Genomic DNA, 24,961 nt, shown 5'->3' with positions numbered 1-24,961 from the left:
ATGCAGAGGCCATGGAGGGGTGATGTCTATTGGCTTGCTCAGCCTGCTTCCTTGTAGAACCCAGGACCACCAGCCCAGGGATGGGACCATCCACAATGGGCTAGGTCTTCCCTCATCAATTACTAATTAAGAAAAGGCCAAATTTAATATTCTCTGGAGGGAGTGGCCAAAAGGCATGTAAATTTGGAAACTTTCCCGTAATCACTTGAGTAGCACCCAGGAGATTCCTCCAGTCCCCGGATAACTACAGTGGTCTTAGACAAGTTAGTGGGTTTTCAAGCTGAACCCCAAATCCCAGACATAAGTAGCTGTGAAAAGGGCCTAAGTCTTGAGAGATGGTGAACTTATCAGGGTCCCAATCAGCACATTTGGATGGGAAGGCTTCTTCAAAACTTCGAAGCTTCTCAGCTTCCACCTGTACCAGCAGCCAAGGACAAACAGCCTTCTTTGCCCTAATACTTTCCTTGCTCATGTTACACTGAAGTAAACAGAGTTGTAAGGAGTTGTTGACAATCATCCCCAGTGAGGCCAAGGGAACAGCAGACAGATTCTAGAAGAAAAGTCAGGGTTTGAGGTTTTTCAGAGAAAGGGAATTGGAGGTTTTGCAGCTGTACAGATCTGAAGTGGGAAAAGAAGGCATAGATTACCAAGGACCATTGCCTCCCTCTCTGAGTCTCTTTCTCCCAATGGATCTAATGAGTCTGGAGCACAGTGGGACCTCCAGTAGGAACCCAGTGGGGATGAAGGAAGTAGAGGAAATAGGATGTCTTCATATGGAGAGATTATGATGGTCACAGAGGGAGAAGCGGTGGAAGAGACAGGGAGTGTAGGAGCAATGACAGACGTGGAAGAGGGTCCAGAGCATAGTAGAAACAGAGAAATGAACAGGATCTGGTGATTAGATGGTGAGAATCAAAAGTTGAGTGTCTTCTCGTTTTGGCATATGCAAATGGTGCACTGGAGTAAAATGCACGCACTGAGATGGGGCTGTTTGGACACAGCGACTTTCAAGTAGGTGTAACTTAACCACAGGCCCTTGAGAGTCCAACTTTTTTGACAAATGAACTTTTTTTTTCCTTGCAAAGAACTTACTGCTCAAGTGTGTGGAAACCGGCTCAATGTTTTCAGCTCTGCTCATACACGTTTTTACGATTGCAAAATAGATGAAATACAAGTCCATTGGGATAGCTGAGAGTACTACATGGATCCTGCTCTAAAACTACAGCTTTCATATAGTTTGAAGACAAAAGATGGGTTTAGGGAAGACCAAACCATGGCTAAAAGCCATATACACATGCCAACAGTAAAGAAATTTGGGCTGAAGCTACATAGACGTAATATGCAGAGAGAGAGAGTGCAAGGTGCAGAGAGAGAGAGAGAGAGACTTTGTCTCCCACGCCCCAACCTTCCGGTACTGCGGGATACCACGGACGATGCACCCTTTTCTCTCGCGAGAGGGAAAGATCCCGCTGTGCAGCTGAGCCACTCGTGGTCCCAACCTGCCAAGAAACAGGGGGTCGGGCAGCGCGCAGGTGCTTCTGGGAGTTGTAGTTCCTGGATTTGCCCCGCAAAATGTCACGCATGCGCGACTCAGAGCTAAGCGGAGAAGTTCGTAGCCTTTGTCAGGCCCGGGAAGAGAGGTGAGTTTCTTGTTAGGATGCTGCGGTCCTCGGTTTACCTCTGCGGTGGTCCAGTAGTTGTTCTCTGCCAGGGAGGACTGGAGTTTGTAGTTCTTGAGCTTCGTCCCCTTCCTTCCCCGCCCCACGAGCCATCCTGGACCCCAGTGCAAACTGGGGAGCTGGACAGATCTGGAGGAGTTGTCTGTGCCCTCTACCTCTCAGGCACCCAGTCCCCTAGGGGACAGCTCCAGGAGCCAGAAACAGACAGGTGACGACTCAGATTCAGGATGCTTTCCCTGGTTTCCCACGTGATCTGAGCGATGCTCTCTACAGAGCCCAAGAGGGAAGAAGTCCTTCGAGGCTCCGTGGACTGCTGACTGTGCGAACAGGAGAACCAGACCTTCGGGGCATGGAAGAGGTGGTGATCATGGAGACGGGTTTGGCCGAAGCGCCTCAGAAAAGAGGTAGAATTGCTCATGGGTTGGTGTGCATCATGGAAGAGTGGAAATCTTCCTTTTGAAGGGGAAACCCACCGTTGTCGTGGGTTAAGTGGTTCTTGGGAAAAGATGGCGACTTGTCAACGCTATCTTGAGGATAGGTGAGCTCTGAGACGTTGCAGGGCTTACTATGGGTCAGTCCCCATTCCACTTAAGTGTGCTGCACAATGATCCCACCAGTGCGGACATTGTGACAATGTAGTCACAAGTTCTTCCAAATTACTGCCCCATCCTGGTTTCCATCGTGGATCCAAGAATTCAACTTTGTAGTCGACAAAAAATATTTTTCCATACGTTATCCCACTTTATCCATAGTTACCATGAGTGCTGTTTCAATACAGATCGCTCACGACCTGCTTCACAGGCACGGAAGGTAGGGGCTGGCTTCAGCACTAGGAGACCTGTGTATCATAAACTCCTGTGCCAAAATTCCCTCCAGGGGTCCTTTTCAGGTTGCTAGATGTCACCTCAAACTCAACCAATCAGAATTTGGAAGTGAGATCTAGCAATCTCTGCCTTAAGGAAGCTTTAAAGGGATTAAAAAAAAAACAAAAACAAAAACATTGAGTCTACTTTAGGTAGATTATAATGGAAATTTACTTATTCTAGTTTGTAGAACAGAGAGTTTGAGGGGATACGTCATGAGTAGAGCAACTGAATTCAAGCCTAGAGGAGTTACGTGCCTGAGCATATTTTACAGTACCGGAAAGTAGCAGTTTGTTTTGGATTCCTTGTTAACAGGGAGTGCATTTGGTGTGGTGGAGGGGTTTAGATGATACAGAGTAGAGAGCCAGGTCCAGACCCAGTCCCTACCGCTTTCTTCCCTTTAGCTCTGTCTTCCCCAGATTCTCTCCTTTCCCACGAGAAGAGTGCAGAAGGAGACGTGGCTGCTCTGAGACTCACAGCCAGATCCCAGGTGAGTCTCCATGGGTTACTGAGATCAAATTCCACCTTGTGTCTCAGAGCACAGATGCACTCCCTTTGTGATGTGGCATTTCGTTGTCCACAGAGCCCATCTAGAGACCTGAGTTCTAATTCTAAGAAACTAATGGACTCAGTAGAAAATATTTTCTGCTTACTCATAGTATCTCTCTTCACCATCTAGTATTTCTTGTCTCTCTACAGGCAGGTAAGTCACATTTCTCTTCTTTCCCAACTCTGCTGATTTCTGTATTTGGTCATGTGGAAAGCTAATTTAAGGGTCATATAGTATATACTTCTTAAAACTTGCATTTCTCTAAGGGAAGCAGCACACATATGGCTGTAACTAGGAGCTTAAGAAAACACCTTAAATGCTGAAGAGATGGGAATAAGAATAATAATACCTACTCAGTTAAAACTTAGATATGGAATGGTCTGTGGTTGTACTAATTACAGGTTCATACTGCATTCTGCAGCCCCAAAATCCCTCAGTCAGCCTGTTCTCGATACAATGGTTGTAAAAATGACTTCTGGCCCTTTTTGGACTTTCTGAACTGCCCTGTGAGTCTTGCAGACTTAATTAACCCCAGGGGCTTACATGCCATCTACAGATACCCATCTTACACTGGCTTGTGCAAGGAGGTATCTTTACTGACCAAACTAACTGTTTGGCTAGATAAAGGATTTAGGCAGTAACGTAGAGAGCTAGCATGTCCATCTTGTCAACCTTTTTCTAAAACTTTGAGAGTTTTGCCCACAAGCAGGCTTTTTTTTTTTCATGCCATCATCAAACAAATGTAGGCTTGCATCATTGAGGTTGGAAGGTTGGGCGTTCTCCTGCTGCTTATATTAATTCTAGCAGGATATAAAGAGTCATTTTCTGCACCATTACTGATGTTAACCAGGTGTAATTGTTCGAGGAGTATAACTGTGCGCACGCTTGTAGACACATTCCACCTGTAACTTCAAGGTGGGATCAGTTCTATCTGATGCCTCCCAGGCCTGAATTGCCCAACACAGAGGGACAGAAAAATCGGGATACAGATACCAAAAGAAGAGCGAGCAGTTTTCATGCCTGGATACTAGATTGAAGACTCTTATGTCATCATGGTGGATCTTTTATGGATATTTTTAAAGTCTGTCCTTTTTTAATGTTATTAGATTTTATTTAATGCTAATACTGGAGATTTTGTGTTCAAATCTATCTGAGTTGATTAGGGTTTTCTCCATCTTTTTCTTACTAGGTTTAGAAAATATGTATATTAACTTTAGTTCTCACAGATTTAATAAGCAGCACAGAATATATAGGCATGATAAGTTTCTTCCCCTTATCTCCTTCTACAGAGGATAACTGTCTGGTGATTATAGTATTGAATCCAGATAAAGTTTCTGCTTTTATCCTGTAGGTCTCTTTCTGAGTTGTTCTGATTCTTTGATATGATCTGTGCGCTCTTCTCTTGTATTTATGTGTTTTTAAATTACGTTTTCAAGAGTGCTGTGCATCTCCCAAGTATTTAGCCATTTAAGACTGGGCTTGGCATTTTGCTCCTATTTCTGTTTTTATGTTCCAATATAGTTTGGCAGTTACCATCAGCTATGGCTTTATTACATTCCTATTTGGAAATTTACTAAAATCTACTTTGTTGGGTTTTGCAAATATTTCATGCATGTTTAAATAGAAGGTGCTTTATGTTCAAGTAAGCATCTGTTACATTGTTTCAGCAAACTTGGAATATTGTTCCCATTCCCTATGGCTTTACTTGAAGGGGCACAGTCAGTTCCAGTATGTAGCCAACCACTGCCTTTTGTCGTTGTTGTTGTTGTCATTGATGCTACAGAGATATACCCTTATGGCATTTTCCTTGTAAGCACTTTTGAATACCATCTGTAACCTTACTCAGCATGTCACATTTTCCAACTTAATGGCCCTTTACCTTGAATTAATTCCACATTTCACCAGATTTGCTGCTCGATGCCAGTTCTTTCGTTCTATGACCTCTCTGTCTTCCTGAAGACTACATCATGGTGTGTGTGTGTGTGTGTGTGTTTATTAAGGAGTTATAGGGGAAGTATGCAGACATGCTCTTTGTTTCTCACTATGTATATCTTAATTTTTTTGACATGAAAATGGTAGTTTCTCCATGGTGCAAACATAGTCTTATTTCATGTTGAGTCTCACACTGCCTGGTACTCACGGAAAGTGCGTAGACTATTGGGGATCATAGAGTATTGGGGCTGTAAACACTGTGAGAAAACCCACCGCTTCCCTTGTTGAGTGCATCTTGGCCTTCTGCTTTATTTCCATTAAGAACAGAATGAAAGGAAGAGGTATTGTGTTAGTCAGGTTTCCCTAGAAGAACAGAGCTGATAGAACAAACCTGCAGAAAGGAGCTTTATTGGGGTGGCTGAGAACCTGTTCCAGCTAGTCTGGCAGCAGCTGGCTCCTGACAGAAAGACCAAGAGTCCAGTAGTTGTTCAGTCCATGAGGCTAGACTGGTGGTCGGAACGGCTAGTCTTCAGTCTATGTCAGGATCTCATAGACGTCGGCTCTAATGCCAGTGAACAATGCCTGGGCAGCAGGATGTATAGCTTGCCAGTGAGGCTGAGAGCAAGTAGGCAAAGCAAAAGCTTCCGTTTCCTATGTCTTTTATATCTGCCACCACGAGAAAGTGTGGTCCAGACTTAGGGTGGGTCTACTGAAGAGATATGGATTTAAGGTGAACTTCCTACCTCAAATGATCCAATGAACAAAAAACAAAAACAAAAAACAGAAAACAAAAACCAAAAAAACTCCCTCACAGGTGTACCCAGCTGCTTGGGTTTATAGAATTCCTGATATAGTCACGTTGACAACCAAGACTAGCCACCACAGGTATCAACTAAAAGATGATGAAAAAAAGTATATTTGTGTCTTAGGAAGCCGTGACATTCAAGGATGTGGCCATGGACTTTACGCCAGAGGAATGGGGGAAGCTGGATCCTGCACACAGGGCCGTGATGCTGGAGAACTACAGGAACCTGGTCTCACTCTGTAAGAACAACTTCTTCCCATCGCTGGGAAATCCACTCACAGGGCTGTCGTTACCTCATTGAGAATGAAATGCAGTAACAAGCCATTGCTTTTCATTCCGTCGTGTTAAACTGTTCCTTTTTGGCATAGAGGAAGAAAATGTTTTATTTCGCTGGAGGCTGGGCATTGACTCTGAGCCTTACATGTACTAAGCACACATGCTGCCACTGAGCTGTAGCCCCACCCCATTCTGTCCTAGATCCTTGGTGAAGTGTTTAGGTATCTGTGTATCAGATTCAAATAACTACCTATTTATACTAGCTTCAGGGGGAGGAACTTAGGAAAGCAAAGGTGCCATTGGAATTTTGTGTGTTTGTTTATAGTCGATGGACTTGTCTGTGCCCTGTCTTAACTATTCACTTAGCATCCTCCTATGTGGCCAAGGTGACCATCCTCAGCTCTGGGCATAGGTTACTCTTCCAGTTAGAGAGCTGAACAGAAAAAGGAGACACTTTCATTTTGAAAATTCAACTAATAGGCATATATCCACCTGGGAAACAGAATAGGGCAGAAAGAGGGGGGTGCTTGTGGCCCATTTTGGATCCTTTGTGCAACACTCTGTGCATGTGAGCGTGCGAGCATGCATGTATGTGTGCACTTTATTTAAGGGTGGAACAGACTATGGTGGCCTCTGTCAAACCCTCATTTAATAAATCCCGAAGGAAATTCTAATACTTGGAAAAGGAAAAAAGGAAAAACATCAAAAGACAAAAACAGTGCTTGCAGTCACAGCTTGGGAACACCACTAAAGACCTCTATCATTCATATTCTCTCCCGAGTTCATACCGTTCCCCTGGGCAATAAGGAGACTGAAAGACTTGTCTTCCTTTACAACAGACAAATTTGTCTTTACAAACTCTATTGAGCCTTGCACCAGTCTTAGACTCTTGCAGACATTTTAAGTTCCATTGAGAGGTCCTTCTTCCTTCACCCCAGATGGCCTCACAACATCCTGTCTCCTCTGTAGCTGCAGGGCATGGGCCTAAATTCCAGTAGAGATCTCTGTGCCCACCATAAAGATTCGTTTTGTTCATTTTACTCTCTTCCTTTCCTTTCCTTTCCTTTTAATAAACAGGGCTTCCCATTTCCAAACCTGATAACTATAATTCAGAAGATGGAAAAGAACTGTCGGAGCTTGAGAAGTCTCCCAAGTGCAGTGACTCAGGTAGGTAAGCCGATGGGGCTTCGGATGCATCAAGAGTGAACAAGTGCGCTTTTCAGAGCTTAGAGAGCGTTAGAAACGCCTGTGCACCTTGATTGTCAAAATATTTGAAAATCAGATGTTTTTAAACATATGTCAAAATAAAATAACCATCATTGAAATTAAACATTTTTTCACTCTCCTCTCCTTCCTTTCCTTTCCCTTTTTTTTCAACAGTAAAAATACATAAAAACATTGTTTCTATGAATTTTTACAAGTTGAACACATTCACGTCACTACTGCCAAGATCAAGAAAGAACTAGTCTCCTGAGAAGCACTCTTGTGCCAGGTGTTCAATCCCCTCTCTCCTTAGGGAGGCCTTGGTAACACCGATGGTTAGTTCTGATGTCTGGTGAGCCTTATTTAAGTGGAATCACTGTGTGTTCTCTGAGTCCGACGTCCTTCCTGAGCTTTCCCCGTGAGATAGAGCCATGTTGCAGCGTGTTGCTGAGATTAGCTCACGGTATGTGCTCCATAGCCTTCCATCATTTCAGTATCCCAGTTTCCCCATTCTCCCACAGACAGGCATTTGGAGAGTGTGGGTTGTCTGAACCCTGCTCCTGTATATATTCTTCCACGTGCCTTTCGATGAACACGTGTGTGTGTGTGTGTGTGTGTGTGTGTGTGTATGTGTGTGTAAAATGTACATATTGCCACAGAGGTTTACAAAATCTTTCCATTATGTCTCCACTGGAAGAAGTCCCAACTTCTAGTTTTTCCACATGTTTATCAGCAGTTAATATTATCTGTGTTTATTTTAGCCATTTCTACAGATAAGTAATGTCTTTTGCTTTTTAAGAAATTAAAATTTTAGGGATTCAGATAAAGACCCCATTCTCCCATTCTCTAGCAATAGCCACTTTGTCTTGAAGTTGGTATGAATTATTCTTGTATTTGCATGTACAGGTATATGTATGCACATGCATATATACATAAAAATGTATACTTTATTGCTACAGTTTTTCTGTGATCATTTTTAAGCTCCACTATTTCATTTTGTTATCAGTCTATATTAATATGTAATGAACTGTACATTTTTTTTCTTTCAAACAATACAGAGTGTGGAGGCAGTGCATCGTGTGGATAAACTGGACAATTTGCTTTTATCTGCTGGCCATTAGCAGAGCTGCGTGATTATCTTTTACTTGTGTTCCTCTTGAGAACTGACCTTAAAGTAGATGCCTGGAAGAAGATATATAGGCCTTAAAGTATCACATACTGGTTTATTGGCCACCAGTTGACTCAGTGGCTCTTGTCCATCTTGTAAAAAATGCCACTTCGTGTTCATTTGCGTTTCTCCGAGTGCTAAGTCTGAACCACGTGAGCACTTGTGATTATTGCCTATTCAAGGTGTCTTGATTTGTTGGAGCTGTTTGTGTACTTTAGACCCTAATGCTTGGTGGTGGTGCTGTTACAAAATGAGGAGGAATAGAGTCTTCCAGTTTGGGGTATATTTAATAGCCCCAAAGTTAGTAAACTTTCAAATTTCAAGGTCAAAGTTACTGATTTTTTTTTTCATTCCTAGGGTTGGTACCCAAAGCCTTGTACAGATTCGGCAAGCACTCTACCCTCGAGTTGCATCCCCCACTTTTACTAATTTCTTTAAGATTTCATCTTAGGGGCCGGAGAGATGGCTCAGAAGTTCAGGATACATATTTTCTTGTTGAGGACCTGAGTTTGATTCTCAGCACCCATGTCAGGCAGCTTACAGCTGCCTGTGACTCCAAGCTCCAGGGATCCAAGGCCTCTGGCCACTGTGGGCATCTGACTCACACATACATATCCACACATAGACACAGACAGACAGACAGACAGACAGACACACACACACACACACACTATTAAAATAACTTTAAAAAAACATTTATTTTTACTTTACGTGTATGAGTGTGGGCATGGCGAGAGTGTTGGATCCCTTAGTACTGAAATAACAGAGCATTCTGAACCTCCCTGTGGATCCTGGGAATTGAACCTGGGTCCTCTACCATAGCAGGAAGTGCCCTTAACCATTGAGCCATCTCTCCAGCCCCAGCCCTTACTAATTTAAGTTTATCTGTTGTGAATTGTTGTGTTCTACTGATGTCAGAAAGGTAATCTGAATTTTATTATAAAATAATCCAGTTTTGTCATGCAGGTATTTATTTTTGGAAATGATGTGAAACGTATCTTTTCCATACTTAAAGCCTATAATCCAGCATCGTTGACTAGGTAATCTTTTGCCACTGGTTTGTGATGCTACCTTTAGGAGAGCCCACTTCCCTTATAGATATTTGAATTTCTTTCTAGACTTATTTGTCCGTGTTTTAGTAGCATACTATTTTAATTACTAAACAGTACTTATAATAGTGTAGTATTATACCGTTGTTATACTGTATCTTAGTAAATTATACATACTTAGCTATACATATCTGTGTGTGTAAATTCCTGGCTATTTATCATAGCAGAAGTTATTCTCTACCGTGTGGGTTTCCTCTCCAGCTCTCACACACTCATTGCCTGCCCCTCTGCTGACACTTTTTTCCCATCTTTTTCCCTCCTTGTGTTATATTTCTGATCACCTTTCCCCCATCCGATTCTCCTGGATAACGCTATTCATCTTCATACTCATGCCCCTCGATTTCCTTCTTATTTTACAAACCATCCAGTAAGAGTGTCAGATCTCCTAACTCCACAAAGGCATGCTTCCATCTTGATTCATCTTTACCTGTTATAGGACCATGTTACTGTTGAGCACAGAAAACAAAGAACATGTGCATTTGCAATGTCTTTTCAGACATGGAAACCAGACCTGAGAGCAAAGAGTCAACTTCAGTGCTAGACTTTTCCAAAGAAGAGCCAAACAGACTGACAGAAAACACTGCTTCTGACTCCGACATTGAAACTGCTCATGAATGTGAGGGTTGGTTAGAGCATCGTCAAAGGAATCGGGAGAGGTACCCAAGACAAATGTCTGCTCACAGGAACTCCCTCCCTGCAGAAGAAGATGGTGAACGTGATGTATATTGGAAAAGCTTCAGTCAGAAACCTCTCCTTACAACTGATGACAGAGACCCCAAAGGATCCTGGGACATTCACACGCTTGGGAAAAGACTGAAGCAGAAATCAAAGTTAATGACAAAGCAGAGACATGATAAAGAGAAAAAACCTCACAAGTGTGTTGAGTGTGGCGAACTCTTCACTTACCGTTCGGTACTTCTCCGACACCAGAGAGTTCACACTGGAGAGAAACCGTATACCTGCAGTGAGTGCGGGAAGTCCTTTAGCCACAGAGCCAATCTGACTAAACACCAGAGAACCCACACTAGGATTCTCTTCGAGTGTGGTGAGTGTAAGAAAACCTTCATCGAAAGTTCATCCCTTGCAGTACATCAGAGAATTCACATCGGGGAGAGACCTTACGAATGCGCCGAGTGTGGGAAAGGCTTCAACCGAAGTACACACCTGGCCCAGCATCAGCTGATTCATACTGGGGTGAAGCCTTACGAATGTAACGAATGCGACAAAGCTTTCATCCACTCCTCAGCTCTCATTAAGCATCAAAGAACTCATACTGGAGAGAAGCCCTATAAATGTCGAGACTGTGGGAAAGCCTTCAGCCACTGCTCATCTCTTACGAAGCACCAGAGAGTGCACACGGGAGAAAGGCCGTATGAGTGTAGTGAGTGTGGGAAGACCTTTAGTCAGAGCACGCACCTTGTTCAGCACCAGAGAATCCACACTGGAGAAAAGCCCTACGAATGTAACGAATGTGGGAAAACATTCAGCCGGAGCTCAAATTTTGCAAAGCATCAAAGAATTCACATGGGAAAGAAACCCTATAAATGTGGAGAATGTGGGAAAGCCTTCATTCATTCGTCAGCTCTTATTCAACACCAGAGGACTCACAGTGGGGAGAAGCCTTTCAGGTGTAACGAGTGTGGGAAAAGCTTCAAGGGCAGCTCCTCCCTCATCCGACATCAAAGAACTCACACTGAAGAGCAACCCTGAAAGGTGCTGAGTGCTAGGTGAAGGTTGGCTTTATTGCTGCGTTTCATAGTTGATTGTTGAAATAGAGAGACCTTAATATGACCCTGGGGTGTGTCTGTGTGTGTAGGATTTCACTTGTCCACTGTATAACTCTGAACAGCAGGTAGGAAATCCCTTCTACGCATTGGCTTGATAATAGTGAAAACCTCTGGCTATAGTTCTCAAAATTATTGTTCCTGGTTTTCCAAATGCCAAATTTTAAATTCAAGGAATGTTTGGGAGACAGTAAAACTGTGAATTTTGTGAAATCTGGTTTCACTGTGCTTGGTCACAGCAGGGACTGCTGAAGCCTCTCGTTTAGTAAGGAAATCTTTTACTTTGTAGATTAGGCTTGAGACATACAGCCGTATCCTTGGGAAGACACAGCTCAGTCACTCTAAACTCAAAGACAGACACCCACCGTATGTATCGTTTCCTTTGAGAGTAATTTCTGTATTAAAAAGTAAAGGAAGGTTGAGAGATGAAAACTGCTTAGGATTCCATCCCCCACAAAGAGTGCTATCTAATGTGATGAACTTAACTAACTGCACTTATAAAAGTTTCTAGGTTAGGTTTACATGGACTGGATTGGTCGTTGACTCACATAAATGGCATCGCTATCCTTTTGTTTTGGAGATTCTCTAGTTCCCTTGGGGATCTACCCTACGGTACCTAACAGATCGGAGTCTTCTCTTGTCTTCCTGTGCCAACGTCCTCTTTTCTCATCTTTGCCATTCATAGAGCCCTTGGCTTTTTATAATCGGTTCATCAAGGAGAGTTTATTCCGATAGATTATTCAGTGTTTGGCGAAGTGTGCCCTGTGACTTTTAGAAAGCTCTCTGGGTGTGTTGCAGTTTGAACATATCTGAAAGGTTGATAAGGGTCAATATATTATTTGATTTGGGTCCCAGGCAAGCACACTGAAGCAACTCTGTGGCAGCCTGGCGTGCTCTCGAGTATGGAAAAGCTCACAGGACAGCCCTGAAGTGACTTACCCAAGGATAAGCATCTCTTTCTCCCACTTCCCTGGCTTTCATGCTTGCTCACATTATTTTATTATTCTTATCTTCCATACATTAGTTGGTCTTTATCCCTGACCTCTCATGTAAACACACCATGAAATCATAGTGATCTATTATGATTAGTGACGGATGTGACCAAAAGCCATTGAGAGGATGGGAAACACAAAACAAAAGCTCAAGTAACTATTGAGTAAAACAATACACAGTGCCAGCTTTTTATTATTCTATTCTGTATTAGTTTATACGGGAATTAAAATTATAGGAAAAGTAATCGCAGGTTTTTAGTTTTTTTGCCTTTCTATACCATTCTATTTTATGTTCTTCTCCTCTGTCTGCCGCTGTAAAGAGACACCATGACCATGGCAACTGTTATTTAATTGGGAAACATTTAATTGGGTTTGGCTTACAGTTCAGAGGTTTGTTCCATTTTTGTCATGGTGGGAAGCATGGGGGCATCCAGGCAGACATGGCGCTGAAGGAGCTGAGAGTTCTATATCTGGGTACACAGGAGCAGGAAGAATGAGCGAGCCACTAGGCCTGGCTTGAGCATCTAAAATCTCAAAGCTTGCTCCCTAAGTGATACAATTCTTCCCAACAAGGCCACACCTATTCCAACAAGCATATACTTCCTAATAATACTCTTCCATATGAGTCTATGGGAGCCATTTTCATTCAGACCACCACACCCTCCCTCTGTTGTTCATTTCAATAGACCTTGCATTCTATGACTAAAGCGAGCCAAAGATCCCACTTAATTCCATCATCCTGGTGATAAAGTTTCAACCCTTGAATCTTGGAAGGACATATTTGGTCCATTGCAGATCATCTCCTAACTCTTGCAATATTTTTTTGTTCGGCCCTGTGCTAGATCACCGGTGTCAAGGAGGCAGGAAGAGGGATAAACCCGTAAGAAATCAGATGGAGTAGAAAAGTTGTAATGAACTTGCCTTTCCACTAGGAAATGAGCCCATTCTACCCTCTTAGGCCAGATTGATAAGCAGGGTGGAGCAAATGAACACAGCCCCTGCAAAAGCCCAGGAGCTCGGTAGTCCTCTCAATCTCCTTGTTTGTTTGGGGTTTTTTTTTCTGTTTTTTCTTTCTTTTTGCCTCAAAAGGGAAGATGTCCATCCCTTGGCTGCCTTCCCTCCCCACTCCAGCTGTTCCTCAGCCCCCCAGGACTAAACCCTGCACTAGGTCTATGTTAGCAGGACAGCCCCTCAAATGAGGTCAGCAACATGGAAATGTAGAAAGTCAATGTCTCGAAGAGTCCTCTTGTCCTGTCACCGGGTTGATAGCCACACCCTTAAGGCCAAACCGTCCACCTAGACAGATTCTGAGCATGTAGTTATCCCTGCTGGTGGGAAGGGTCATAATGGATGACTAAGGAAGCCTGCTGCACATCCATGCCTCTGGCCTAGGTCAAGAAAGATAATATAGCCATCAGAGGACGCTACCTATCCTGACTAAGTAGATATACATGTAGGCAGCCAGAGGAGGGCAAAGGAAACAAGAGTTCCTTGTTCACCAAAGACCTCGGGCTTGCCTGGCTTTCTTCCAAGTTGCTACATTCCTGAAAGTGGCACACAGTCAGCCCTTTGGAGAGGGAATCACCTTGGACAATCTACTTGATTTTTAAGGTTGCAGGATATTGGGAGCAGTAGAGTGGGAAAATAAGAGAAATGGCATGCTGAAGTATTCCTAGCCTTAGGACGCTACTGTATATCTCTTAATTTTGTCAGTTAAGACCTCTTCAGTATCCTCAAAGCTTAGACGGAACAATTCAACTGGCAGCTAAAATCTTACTAATGAAGTAAGCCCAATGCGAGCTTTTCAAAGTTGAGTCTGAGTTCTCCCATCCCCACTTAGCAAATGTGTGCTCTAAAAAAACTACATTATATAAATAGAAGGACGGCAATGCCGATAAGGATCTGATACACATTAAGCAATCCAACCACCCATGTGCTCCCATATGCTCATGTGTGCTCTCAAACACATGTATTCTTTATAAATTAAATCATATTTGTTATAGATCTTTAAAATACACATTTTTAATGAAGCAGCTACACCTCTGTCAGAACGAATTACTTAGTATTCCTTACCAGCCTGGGGTTACAGACGTCAATGTGGCAGCGCTGTTCACTGGCCCCTCTTACAGTTTTGTTTCCAATACTTTCATTCTCACGTCTCTTTTTTGGTTTGGTTTGGTTTGGGGTTTTTTGTTGTTGTTGGTCTTGTTTGTTTGTTTGTTTGTTTTTTTGAGACAGGGTTTCTCTGTGTAGCCCTGGCTGTCCTGGAACTCACTCTGTAGACCAGGCTGGCCTCAAACTCAGAAAACTGCCTGCCTCTGTCTCCCAAGTGCTGGGATTAAAGACATGTGCCACCAATGCCTGGTTTTAACATCTCTTGAGATGTTGCAGAAACTGTCTTTTTTCCCCTTCTGAATATCATTAAACAGGATCCATCTTATGGTTCCAGAGACTGAAGTTTGCAGCTTAAATCATTCCAAGGAATTTGCTTTAAGTTAGATTATTGTGGGACTCTGGCCCTTTGCATTTCACTATTTTTCCTTTCTATTATGTCTTATATTTTTTATTATGTCTTATATTCAACATAGCTACATGTTTGATTTTGAATATGACTCTTGGAAGTTTTAATTATTTCCTTGTACTGAATTTGATTGCTTTAATGGCCTGTCATAAAGATGTTTAGATAGGTAGATAGATAGTCAGAAGCTTATTACAATAATTTTAAATTATAATGTATATACTTTTAAAGATAAAGAAAGGGTTGAGAACATGGTGGTACATGCCTTTAATCTCAGGAGACAGAGGCAAGAAGCAAGCGGATCTCTGAGTTTGAGGCCAACCTGGTCTACAGAGTGAGTTCCAAACAGCCAGTGCTACACAGAGAAACCCTGCCCTGGAAATAATAATAATAAATAATAAAATGTAAAAAAAAAAAAACAGACCAAGCATAAACATTTCTATATCATTCAAGAAACCAGTTACATTTTCAACTGTTTATTTGGACTTCACAGCTTCTGGAGGCATTGGATTGGAACATCCCTCAGCAGTCCATACATCTGTGAGAAGATCATAGAGGAAAGAGGAGGAGTTTCTACCAAGTAGTACTTGATTCCTTGGACCAGGCACAGTACCACTCACTTAGGATGGGTAACAAGGAAAGGATAAGGCTATCTGGAAACTAGAGCAAACATGGGTGTTATGTGAGAAAGATGATTTAGGGCACTGATGAATGGCTCAGTCTGTAAAATGCCACACAAGCATGAAGGCCTGCAGTCAGTCCCCAGCACTCAAATACATCAAAAGGCAAGTGTGACAATGACCACCTGTAATCTCAGTGTGAGGGAGATGGAGGTAGGGCAATTCCTGGAGTTTGTTGGACAGCCAGTCTATCCAAATCAGGGGACCCCATGTTCAGTGAGAGGCCCTATCTCAGAAAACAAGGTGGAGAAGGACTGAGGAAGACACTTGGCATGGCTCTTTGCCCTCCACACACATATAGATATTCACTCACACTGGTGCATAGGTACACACACAATTTAGTGGTGTTTTGAATCACATTTTACATGGGGAAGCCAATATCACCATTCAGAATATAAAACTCATTGCATAAAAATACCAGCTGTACAAATTTGGCAGGTAATCTGCCCTAAGGTTATGCTGACTGACCTCCATCCACTTGGGACTCAGCCTTTTGCTGTGGGTCCAGGGTCCCCATAGTTTTTCCCTGCTTCTCCTTTCAGGTTTTTCTTCCATCCCATCTCCATTCCTATGTGACTCCCACTGACCTGCAGAACCACATTGCCAGGGACCCACATTGGTTGGGACCCAGGTGGGTGACCTGTGTTCTCCTTTCTGTTATCCATTCTAGCCTCCCCAGACTTACCCTTATCTCTGCTGCAGCCTGCCCACCTGGACCCCTCCTCCTAGCTCACCTCCTTCCTCTGGGGATCTAACCTCTTGATGCAGACCCAAGCTCTCCCTGGTTCTTCCCTGCCACCCATTTCAGTCTTTCCTTTAGCCCATTTCCATTCTTTTATGACTCCCAAGTAACATACAGAAGAGCTTTCTACCAGGGACTCCACAGCCACTACACTTGACTAGGACCCAGGGTGGACAGTAGACTAGGACCCAGAGTGGACAATAGACTAGGACTCAGTGTGGACAGTAGACTAGGACTCAGTGTGGACAGTAGACTAGAACTCAGTGTGGACAGTAGACTAGGACTCAGTGTGGGCAGTAGACTGGGACCCAGGTTGGACAGTAGACTAAGCCCAGAGTAGACAGTAGACTAGGACCCAGTGTGGACAGTAGACTAGGACTGAGGGTGGACAGTAGACTACGACTCAGTGTGGACAGTAGACTATGACTCAGTGTGGACAGTAGACTAGGACCCAGGGTGGACAGTAGACTAGGACCCAGAGTGGACAGTAGACTAGGACTCAGTGTGGACAGTAGACTAGGACTCAGTGTGGGCAGTAGACTAGGATCCAGGGTGGACAGTAGCAACTAAAGAACAGAATACCTACCTAACAAAGACAAGATTAGATACTACAGCAAGAAACACTCCCAACTTAACTCCACATGCCTAGATCCCAGCACAAGAACACAAACATGAACAGTTAATACAACATGCCTCCTCCAGAAGCCAGAAACCTGTTGTAATAAATCCTGAGGAGAGCAATTTAGCCGAAGCAGCAGACAGTGACTTCAAAATACCAATTATGAATGTGCTCAAGGACATTAAAGAGGGTGCAAATAAACATCTGATGAGCAATAATAAAGAACATGGAAACACAGAGATGAATGAAACAGTGAAACCAATCCAAGACATGAAAGTAGAATTTAACAAAGAAATTGAATCATTAAAGAAAGCCCAAACTGAAATAAAACTGCAAGTGAAAAACTCAGAACGTCAAATGAAAACCACAGAGGTAAGCCTTGCCAGTGGATTTAAAAGATAAAAAATAAAAATAAAGTGGAGAGAGAATTTTAGGTCTTGAAGACAAGGTAAAAGAAGTGGATAACTCAGTCAAAGAAAATGTTAAATCTAGAAGAAGAATCCAGGCACAATACATCCAGGAAATCTGGGACACTATGAAAAAAAAATGCAACCCTGCCAATAATACCTACAGAGGAAGAAGAAGCCCAGCCCAAAGGCACCAAAAATATTCTTTAAAAAAAAAAGTCATAGAAGAAAATTTCTTCAGTCCCAAGAAAGAGATGCTAACAAGAGGCATACAGAATACTAAATAGGGTAAATAAATAAATACCAACATCAAAACAAAAAACTCCTTACCAAACAAAGAAAGGCTATTAGAAGGGAAAAGGACCACTCACATGTAAATTCAGGTTCATTAATATAATACTTGACTTTTCAGTGGAGACTCTGAAAGCCAGAAGGTTCTAGATGAATATTCTACAAGCCCTGAGAGACCACAGATGCCAGCTCAGAATAATATACCTAGCAAAACTACCAATCACAATCAATGGAGAAAGAAAACCATTTCATAGCCAGGTGGTGGTGGCACATCCCTTTAATCCCAGCACTCTGGAGCAGAGGCAAGTGGTTCTGGCCAGCCTGATCTACAGAGAAAGTGCCAGGACAGCCATGGCTAAACAGAGAAGCCTGTCCAAAAAAAAAAGAAAAGAAAAAGAAGAAAGAAAAGGAGGAAGGAAGGGAGAGAGAGAGGGAGAGAGAGAGGGAGGGGGAGGGAGGGAGGAAAGGAAAGAAGGAAGGAAGGAAAGAAGGAAGGAAACAAAAAATATTTCATGATACAAACAAATTTAGCCAATTTCTATCCACCAGTCCAGCTTTACAGAAAGCACTAGAAGGAAGATTTCTGTCTGAAGAGAAGGTTAAGTATACCCAAAAGGAAACAAGGAATAAATAGTCCAAGAACAATTAATCAAAAGTGGGGAATTTAAACAATAAAATTACAGGAATAAACAGTTTATTAATAACCCTTAGATTAATAATCTCAATTGCACAATAAAAAGTCACAGAGTGGCAGAATAGATTAGAAATGTGATCTATCTTTCTGTTTCATCCAAAAAAAGACCTCATCATCAAGAACAAATATCAAATAGGGCAGTAGTTCTCAATCCGAGGGTGCAACACCTATAGAGGGTCACAAAGCAGATACCCTACTTATCAGATACTTATATTACAGTTCATAACAGCAAAATTACAGTTGTGATGTAGCAGTGAAAATAATTGTATGGCTGGGGAATCACCACAACATGAGGAATTGTATTAAATGGTTACCACATTCAGAAGTTTAAGAGCCACTGCCTTAAGATAAATGGATGGGAAAGGCAAATAGAACCAAGAAGTAAGCACTCATACCTCCTTTAATATCTGACAAAATAGACTTCAAAACAAAACTAATCAGAAGTGAGAGGAAAAGAGACTACATATTCATTAAAGGAAAAACCCACCAAGAGGGTATGACAATTCTAAACATCTATAAACCAAACCCAAGGGCACCCAAGCTCATAAAGGAAGATACTACAGCTAAAATCACATAATTCTAACAATACCCCATTCTTACCAATAGATAGGTCATCCAGACCAAAAACAAAACAAAACAAAACAAAAACAAAGAAACACTGAAGTTAAATAATGTCATAAATCAAATTGACCTAATAGAATCTGTAGAACATTCCACAAAAAGAGTAAAGAATATACTTTCTTCTGAGCAGCTCATGGAACTTTCTCTAAAACTGGCCATAAATTAGGTCACAAAGCAAGTCTTAACAGATACAAGAAAACTCAAATAACCCATTATATCGCATCTGGCCATCATAGATTAGAAATTTTTATCAGCACTAGAAATGGCAGAAAGTTGCACAACTCACTATGAATGAAAATTTAAGCAAGACAGAAATAAAGAAGACAATTTTTAACAAACTAAACAGAGAAACACTGGAGTCAAATAATGTAGTAAATCAAATTGACCTAATAGAATCTGTAGAACATTCCACAAAAACAGTAAAGAATATACTTTCTTCTGAGTAGTTCATGGAACTGCTCAATATTTTAGAATTGAATGAAAATAAAAACCCAACATACCCAAATCTATGAGACAGAATGAAGGGAGTTCTAAAAGAAAGATTTATGCCCACATGCCTAAATGCCTACATCAAAAAAAAAAAAAAAAAAAACTAGAGAAATCTCAATAACAACACACTTGAAAGCTCTAAAACAACAAGAAGCTAATAACTTTAAAAGCAGACTTTTTTCAATTCAGGAATAATCCAATAATCCAATTCAGGGCTAAAATCAATGAAATAGAAACAACAAAAAAAAACAGTACAAAAATCACAGAATAAAGAATTGATTCCTTGAGAACATCAATAAGTTTGACAAACCTTCATTGAGGTTAACCAAAGGACAGAGAAGAGCTAAATAAAGTTAGAGATGAATAGAGAAACATTACAAGAGACTCCAAGGGAATTCAGAGAATTATGGTGATATATTTTAAAGATCTGTACTCCATCAAAGTGGAGACCTAAAATAAAAATCCTTATATATACACTCTACCAAAGTTAAATCATGAGGAAATAAATAATTTAAACAGACCCATAATCACTAGTAAAATAGCAGTAATTTAAAAAAAAAATCTCCCAACCAAAGAAAAAGCCCAAGTCCAGATGGCAGTGCATAATTCTATGAAATTATTGTACAAAATAGAAACTGAAGGAAATTTTCATAAATATTTTAATGAAACTATTACTCTCATACCAAAATCACACAGGCACCAGACAAAAGAAAAAATTTAGAACAGTAACCCTTATGAGCAAAATTTCTCAATAAAATACTTTCAAACTGCATCCAAAACACATCAAAAAGATTCTCCACTAGGATTAAATCAACAGTCCCAGAAATGCAAGCATGGTTCATCATGCATAAATCAAAATTATCTACCACGTAAACAGACTAATAGACAAAATTACATGATCAGCTCATTAGATGCACAAAAGGGTTTGACAAAATCCAACATCCCTTTATGATTAAAAGTCCTGGAGAGACTGGGAATATAAGGAACATACTTCCACATAATAAAGACAATTTTCAGCAAGCTCACAGCCTGCGTTATCCTAAACAGGAAATGAAAGCCTTTCCACTAAAATCAGGAACCAGACAAGAATGCCCACTCTCTCCATACCTATTTAATGTAATACTTGAAGTCTTAGCTAGAGCCGTAAGACAGCTGAAAGACATCAAGGGGATACAAATAGTAAAGGAAGACGTCAAAGTACCTTTATTTGCAGATGATATGACTTTATACATTAAATACTCCACCAGAAAACTTCTAGAACACTAAACAGTTTCAGCAAAGTAGCAGGATTCAAAACTAACATACAAAAATCAGGAGCTTTCCTCTTTACAAATGACAAGGATACAGAAAAAGAAATGAGGGAAATAGTACCTTTCACAACAGCTTCAAAACAATCTTGGGATAACTTTAACCAAGCAAGCGAAAGACTTGTGTTATATAAACATTAATTAATATAATGCATTAAAGAAACAAATCGAAAGACACACCAGAAAATATAAAGATCTCCTGTGCTCATGGATCAGTAGGATTAATATTGTGAAAATGGCCACCCTACCAAAAGCAATCCACAGGATCAATGCATTCCCTTCAAAATTCCAACACGATTCTTCATTGAAACTGTAAACGGGAAAAAAAGGTCTTTAGTTTCATGTGGGAACACACACACACACAAGCACGCACGCACACACACAGGATATCTAAAACAATACTGAATAATAAAAGAACTGCTCAAGGTCTCACCAACCCAGATTTCAAGTTGTACTATAAACTAAAAGTTATACTAATTTTTCCACACACTTAAGGAGACCTGATTATTTACAAAGAAGACAAAGATACACACTGGAAAAAAGACAGCATCTTCAACAAGTGGTGCTGGTCACACTGGATAGCTGCATGCAGAAGAACCCAAATAGATCAATATCTGTCACTCTGCACAAAACTCAGTTCCAGATAGGTCAATGGCATCACCATGAGACGGAACATCCTGAATCTGATAGACGAAAACTAGGGAATAGGCTTGGGCTAACTGGCACAGCAAGGAATTTCTGAACAGGATACCAATAAACATGGTCACTAACAGTTAATAAATGGGACCTCATAAAGCTTTAAAAAAAATCATCTATACAGCAAAGAACACAATCATTTGAACAAAGTGACAGCCTACAGAATGGCAAAAAACTTTACCAGTTATATATCTGATAGTATTGAGAATACATAAAAATAAATAAATAAATGAAACCTAAGAAAACAAATGAAGCAAATTTTAAAATGGGGTATAGAACTAAACAGTTTCCAAAAGACTGAAACACCAATGGTTGAGTGTGGTCGTTTGAATGAGAATGGCCCACATATTTGAATGCTTTGTCACCAGTTGGTGAAACTGTGAAGGACTAGGAGGTGTGGCCTTGTTGGAAAAGGTGTGTCATTGGATTGGGCTTTGAGACTGCAAAAGACTCGTGGGCTTCTCAGCCTCTCCTCCTCTGCCTTCTACTTGGGGATTAAATGTGAGCTCTGGGCTGTTCCTGTCACCATGCCTTAGCTCTGCTCTTGTGGATGCTAACCCCTGAGAGGTTCGTCCAAATTAAATACTTTCTTTTACAAAGCTGCCTTGATCATGATGTCTTATCTCAGCAATAGAAAAGTAACTAAAACACTGAGAAACACTTTAAATATTCTAGCATCCTTAGATGTTCAGAGATGCAAATTAAAGCTACTTTGAGATTTCCTCTTACCCCAGTCAGAACTGTAGTTGTAAGCCACCCGTGGCTTACATGAACCGGGTACTCCTGAAAGGCAGGCTGGGGCTGAAAAAGACTAGACAGTGAGAAAAGTATGAGGCCAAGACAAATTTTTCTCTGATCAAGGCCCCAAAGTTTACTAAGAGTCTGTGCTTATAAAGAGGGAAGGCCCATCCCCCCACCCACCCACCACCCATCCCCCTGCCAATCCATTCTTGGTGCCTGGAGCCAACCCGAAGACAGACGCTGCACAACACGGATTGTCTCACAGGTGTCTCAGCAGGCAGCAGGATCTCGGAGAAGAGCAGGGCAGTTGACACATCAAAAGAAGCCAGCCAAGTAGGAAAGCTGCAGTGTTGGAAACCTCAGTGGCGACAAGGTCTGCACCAGCCCGCTTCAGGCTGGGGGAGGCTACACAGAACAGCCCAAATCAACAAAGCAATGACAGCACATGCTGGTGAGTATGTGGGGAAAGAGAAACCTTTATTGCTTTTGTGGGAGTGCAAACTGGTGTGGCTGCTATAGAAATCAGTGTAGAAGTTCTTCAAAAAGCTGAAAATTGATCTATCACAGCCCAACTATACCACATACATCCAAAAGACTCTGCATGTTACTACAGAAAAACTTGCTCATTCATATTCATTCCTGCTCTATTCATAATAGCCAGAAATTTGAGAGAACCTACATGTCCATCAACTAATGAATGAACAATGAAAATGTGGTACATTTTTACAGTGGAATATTATTCAGCTATTAAGAAAAAATGAAATTATGAACTTTCAGGTAAATGGATGGAGCTAAAACCAATAAACTTGAGTGAGGTAACCAAGACTGTATATGTGTGTGTGTGTGTGTGTGTGTGTGTGTGTGTGTGTGTGTGTGTGTGTGTATACACACACATATATATGCGTGTGTGTGTGTGTGTATATACACACACATATATATGCGTGTGTGTGTGTATTCCCTATATATATCATATATATTGAATGCTTTTTATTACATGTGTATGTTATCTTTTAAACTTTAGATATGTATATTTCAGTTCAAATAACCACAAAGGTTATGTAGATGGTAAGGATCAGGGGAAGGAGGGGATCTTCTGAGGAAGGGGAAATAAAATGTAGTGTTATATAAAGAGATAAAGGGAAAATGAATAGGAGACTAAAATGGAGAGAAGGATGGGAAGGCAGAGTGAAGGAGGAAGCATAGCAGGTGGGGAGAGACAACTAAAGGCCTTTTGAAAAGCCATATGGAAACCTACCACTGTGGAAGATTCCTGAAATATGCTCACTTATGAAAGAAATTTAAATGGAGTCACTATATAATGGAGAGACAGTGCTTCAGCTGGACATCTTAGGCCACCAAGTCAAACCTCCAGTCCTGGAGAGTCCTGGGGATGGGTTACATCCTGTTGAGTCATTGACCAAAGGGCTCCTATAGATCCTATAGACACATTCAAACATCATATTGCCAAGATTATTGGTTATCCGCCACAACCTAATGATAAGGCTGTTACTGAAGACATAACTTATGTCACTGAACTTGAAGAAATTGAGTTGGTAGCAAATTACTGGCTGATTTTCATGGGGCTAGAAGGTACTTTACATGCTATGAAAGGAAAAAGTTGTTATCAGTATCACCCAGCTACAAACTCTGTGACCTGTAACACTGACCTGCCTGCAAGATATACTGTTTCAATGGTGGTACAAATGTTACAGGAGTAAACAACTGGGTTTGTTTTTTTAATTTAAGGCCCATTCCATGAAACAGAACCCATACCTGATGCTCATAAAATGGCCAAGAGCTTGAGACTAGATAGGTCAAGGGTCCTAGGAGAAAACCTAATACTATTATTTTTCTAAAGGAACATAGCAATAAAATAACCCTTACTAACATGCTGCTATACCCATAGACAGAGCATCACCAGCTCTCATCAGAGAGACTTCTTGCAATAGATGAAAATTTCAGAAGAGACCCACAGCTGGACAGTGTGCAGAGAGTGAGAGACTTGGAGCACCCAGCCCTAATGGAATGTCTTTATTAAACTCCTCCCCTCAGAGCTCGTGCACTCAAGCAAAAGAAGCAGAAAGCGTGTAAGAACCAGGAGATGGTGATGAAGCCAACAAAACACTATCTTCCAGAAACAACAGGACTGCGGCACGTATGAACTCACAGAGATGGCGACACTACACACAAGATCTGCCTAGGTTCAAGTCAGATAAAACCCAACACTAATAAGGAACACACATTTCCGCCCCTAAAGAAAAGCTAATTGCAATTCATAATCGATGCTTGCTGGGAAATGAAAAATCAGTTTTCTCCAATAGAGCGTCACTGGGTAGGTGAACCCCACACTTCAGAGCAGGCCCCATGCCCAGGAATAGTTGACCAGAACAAAACAAACTCCGTGTTTGTTTGTTTGTTTGTTTGTTTGTTTGTTTGTTTTGTTGCTATCATTATTTTATTTTGTTTGTTTGCTTGCCTGCTTTGTTTTGGTATTTTGGTCATGTTGCTTTGTTTGTTTTAATTGTCCTCTTTATTGGGGGAGTTTGAGTGAGAGAGAGCGCATGAAGTTGGGTGGGAAGGATCTGGAAGGGGTCAGGGAAGAGGAAAATATGATCGAAAGATAGTGTATATTTTTAATTTTTAAAGGAAAAATTATTCTGATTATGTATAATATGAACATGCCTCGCTTCCCTTCCATCCTCTCAGCTTGCCCATAAACACGTTACTATCACATCAGCAAAGTTCATGTCTGTGAAAGAATCCGGTCTATGAAGCCAGAGACTCAGGCATCACTA

General features: G+C 41.4%; 1 protein-coding gene and 1 non-coding gene across 2 annotated transcripts; one reads left to right on the top strand and one right to left on the bottom strand.

Moving 5' to 3' along the window:
* Positions 1-1,575: 1,575 nt before the first annotated feature.
* On the top strand, positions 1,576-12,624 carry Znf286a (zinc finger protein 286A). Its single transcript, XM_021176327.2, has 6 exons — positions 1,576-1,640; positions 1,953-2,083; positions 2,947-3,032; positions 5,954-6,068; positions 7,183-7,272; positions 10,082-12,624. Exons 1-6 carry the CDS (start codon positions 1,582-1,584, stop codon positions 11,293-11,295), a joined length of 1,695 nt encoding a protein of 564 aa, XP_021031986.2. The 5' UTR covers positions 1,576-1,581; the 3' UTR covers positions 11,296-12,624.
* Positions 12,625-13,810: 1,186 nt separating this feature from the next.
* On the bottom strand, positions 13,811-13,953 carry LOC115032647. Its single transcript, XR_003838281.1, has one exon. It is a non-coding gene; the product is annotated as a small nucleolar RNA SNORA67 (small nucleolar RNA).
* Positions 13,954-24,961: the final 11,008 nt, after the last annotated feature.

This window comes from Mus caroli, chromosome 11 (genome assembly GCF_900094665.2).
Source record: "Mus caroli chromosome 11, CAROLI_EIJ_v1.1, whole genome shotgun sequence".
NCBI classification, from domain to species: Eukaryota; Metazoa; Chordata; class Mammalia; order Rodentia; family Muridae; genus Mus; species Mus caroli.
The sequence above is the reverse complement of the archived record's forward strand: the minus strand, read 5'-3'. Positions and strand labels throughout refer to the sequence as shown.